This window comes from Austrofundulus limnaeus, unplaced genomic scaffold (genome assembly GCF_001266775.1).
Source record: "Austrofundulus limnaeus strain Quisiro unplaced genomic scaffold, Austrofundulus_limnaeus-1.0 Scaffold1086, whole genome shotgun sequence".
Classification (NCBI taxonomy): domain Eukaryota; kingdom Metazoa; phylum Chordata; class Actinopteri; order Cyprinodontiformes; family Rivulidae; genus Austrofundulus; species Austrofundulus limnaeus.
The window spans coordinates 103147-106051 of NW_013953488.1; the positions used below are offsets into that span (position 1 = coordinate 103147).

The 2905-nt window shown below is 47.2% G+C and overlaps 1 protein-coding gene across 1 annotated transcript in view; it reads left to right on the forward strand.

The window, feature by feature from the left end:
* The window catches only part of supt5h (SPT5 homolog, DSIF elongation factor subunit), a gene marked incomplete at its 3' end in the record, with an annotated part of 20937 nt that overhangs the window by 13764 nt on the left and 4268 nt on the right, over positions 1-2905 (forward strand). Inside the window, 5 exon segments of the mRNA XM_014030587.1 lie at positions 128-283; positions 370-516; positions 593-739; positions 1274-1399; positions 1473-1557. Of these exon segments, the coding sequence (XP_013886041.1) occupies positions 128-283; positions 370-516; positions 593-739; positions 1274-1399; positions 1473-1557 (661 nt within the window).

Genomic DNA, 2905 nt, shown 5'->3' on the forward strand with positions numbered 1-2905 from the left:
TGTGTGTAGTGTGTGTAGTGTGTTATAAAGCATGAGGCGTGGACAGCAGAGGGACATGACAACAACTGGACCCACAGACTGTGTCTCATGTTTCCAGCTGTTTCTGAGGGTTTGGGTTTTCCTGCAGGACCCTCTGGAGTTCCCGGCTCACGAGTTGAGGAAATATTTCCGGATGGGCGACCACGTGAAGGTGATCGCCGGGCGGTACGAAGGAGACACTGGCCTCATCGTCAGAGTGGAGGAGAACTTTGTCATCCTGTTCTCAGACCTCACCATGCACGAGGTCCTGCTCTGTGAACATGAACAGCTGCTTGTGGTTCTGCTGTCACTGTGTCCTGGTGTTTCCTGATGTCTCGTGTCGCCCTGCAGCTCAAGGTGTTACCCAGAGACCTGCAGCTGTGCTCTGAGACAGCGTCAGGCGTGGACGTGGGAGGGCAGCACGAGTGGGGGGAGCTGGTCCAGCTGGACCCTCAGACGGTGGGAGTCATTGTTCGACTGGAGAGAGAAACRTTCCAGGTATTAGTCTGCTCCTGATCTGACAGTGGRACCCACTGAGAAGCCAGTGGTTTAAAGGATGCATTGGGTTTTCCAGGTGCTYAACATGCATGGTAAAGTTCTGACGGTGCGCCACCAGGCGGTCAACCGCAGGAAAGACAACCGCTTTGCTGTGGCGCTGGACTCAGAGCAGAACAACATCCACGTCAAAGACATTGTGAAGGTCATCGATGGGCCGCACTCGGTGAGGACCGGTCTAYCTCTGCAGCTAAACACTCACAGCAGCATCAAGTAGACGTAGGCCGTATGATGGTACTGAAGTGTAGTGATATCAACATCCAGTTCATTTATACAACGCTTTAAAAACAAGATGAAAGCTCAAAGACTTGTATCATTAAAAATAATCAATTCAAATAAAAGAGACATCAGCTGTAAAAAAACAAAACAGTGTTCAGCAAAGATTTAAAGGCCTCAGCAGACTGAGTATGAAGAGGTGAAACACCTGTTCATCTGGGATCTATCAAACACAAACTGTTGGTAGATCCTCCTCTACTTGGAGTGTAGATGTTAAAACCACATACCTGTKAGCTCCTCAGGAGCTCCTSAGGAGCTAACAGGACACTTAGTGTCACAGTTGTCCATGTAGAAGATGTTTTATAAGGTCTTTGTTAGATGATGTTGTAGCTGTCAGCTGTGTTTGGAGGGTCTCAGCTGAAGTGTGGTCCTGTTTCAGCTCATGGAGCTGGTAATAGTCCTCTCTGTGGTGGTTCTTCTGCAGGGCCGTGAAGGTGAGATCCGTCACCTGTTCAGAGGCTTTGCCTTCCTTCACTGTAAGAAGCTGGTGGAGAAYGGAGGCATGTTTGTCTGCAAGACCAGACACCTGGTTCTGGCTGGGGGGTCCAAGGTAAGCTGCAGCCTCTGAGGCTCAAGGAGGACTCTTCTCTGAAGTGATGGTGACACCTGTTCTCTGTTTTCAGCCAAGAGACGTGACCAACTTCACCGTGGGAGGATTCGCTCCCATGAGTCCTCGGATCAGCAGCCCCATGCACCACGGGGGGGGAGGTGGGTATCAGAACCACCAGCAGCCATGTTTACAGCTGATCAATGGACTGTACTTACCACAGGATTCCTGATTTCTCTCCACTACCCATAATTCATAGTGGAAGCTGCTTTTATRTTTACACCTGTGCTGTTGTTTACAATAACGAGGATACACCATCGCTGTTCATCAAAGGGTTTCCCTGAAGTTTGTTGTGAATGGCAACATATCAGAGGTGTGTATCCTGTGAAGATGTTTTAAAAAGCGGTGAGGACACTAACAGTGGCTCACAGACTGTTAGCTCTGTTAGCTGCTACTGACATCATCTACGGTTGTAACCCAACATGGCTGGCAGCTTTAAACCTCAAAGACCCACAGAGACAAGCAGAGCATAAATGAGACACACACCTTATCTCACAACACTCTGACTCAGCATATATGACTGAGTGAGTCATAAATACACAGCAAATCTGTTGTTTGACTGAAAATATACTAATTAAAAAAGGAACAGTAAAACCCTGTCCTGTTTGGTAACCCTGCTGCAGTGGATCCATGCTAACAGGTGAGCTTTTTGTGTATCCATCCCAGTAAACATGAGCATTTCCACAGAGTGGTCTCATGTGAGCCGGGCCTCAGACTTTGCTACAAATAACATGCTAACACTAGGCTAACAGTAGCTAGCGCTGATGCTAACGCCATTCACCATAGGCTTTATTTTGGTAAAAGCAAAGAACTGCWTGATAAMATAGTGAACCAGGGACCAACTTCATTTATAATTTCACTCAGCGGGCACAGATTCAGGGTTCTAGTTGATTTACCTGGAAGCTGTCTGACTCAGTGGTCTGGATGAGACACCTTTGGGGTCCGGTCTTAGCCCAGTTAGAGCTCTGGATGGGGGTGAATATCTGGGATTTTTGTTGCTAAAATGAAAAGAGCAAACRAAGTGTCTTCAGTGTGTTTTTGAGATTTAAAGCTGCAGCCACGTTAGTTTATGACCCTCCTGTGTCAGGCAGTGGGCATGAACATGATTTCACCACTTGTTCCAGGCTAAATCTTTCTGAAGTGTTYATCAATTTTTTCAAGTGTTGTGGCAGCAGACAAAACACAAGCTGAACCTGAACTCGTGGTTGAACTGCTCAAGCAGCCAGTTAAAGTAAAAACCAACWGGTTTTGTTGTTATCATAACTCTCTGAATGAATGAACATGTGGTTGTTTCATTGCTCAGCAGAAACATGAAGCTGGGGGGCGGGACTACATAGGCTTTTACAGAAACCTGTGGATACAGCTCCTTTCTATCCAAACTGGATAATTCAAGCTCTTTACACTGTGTCCTCATTTACCCCCCCAACACACACACACACACACACACAC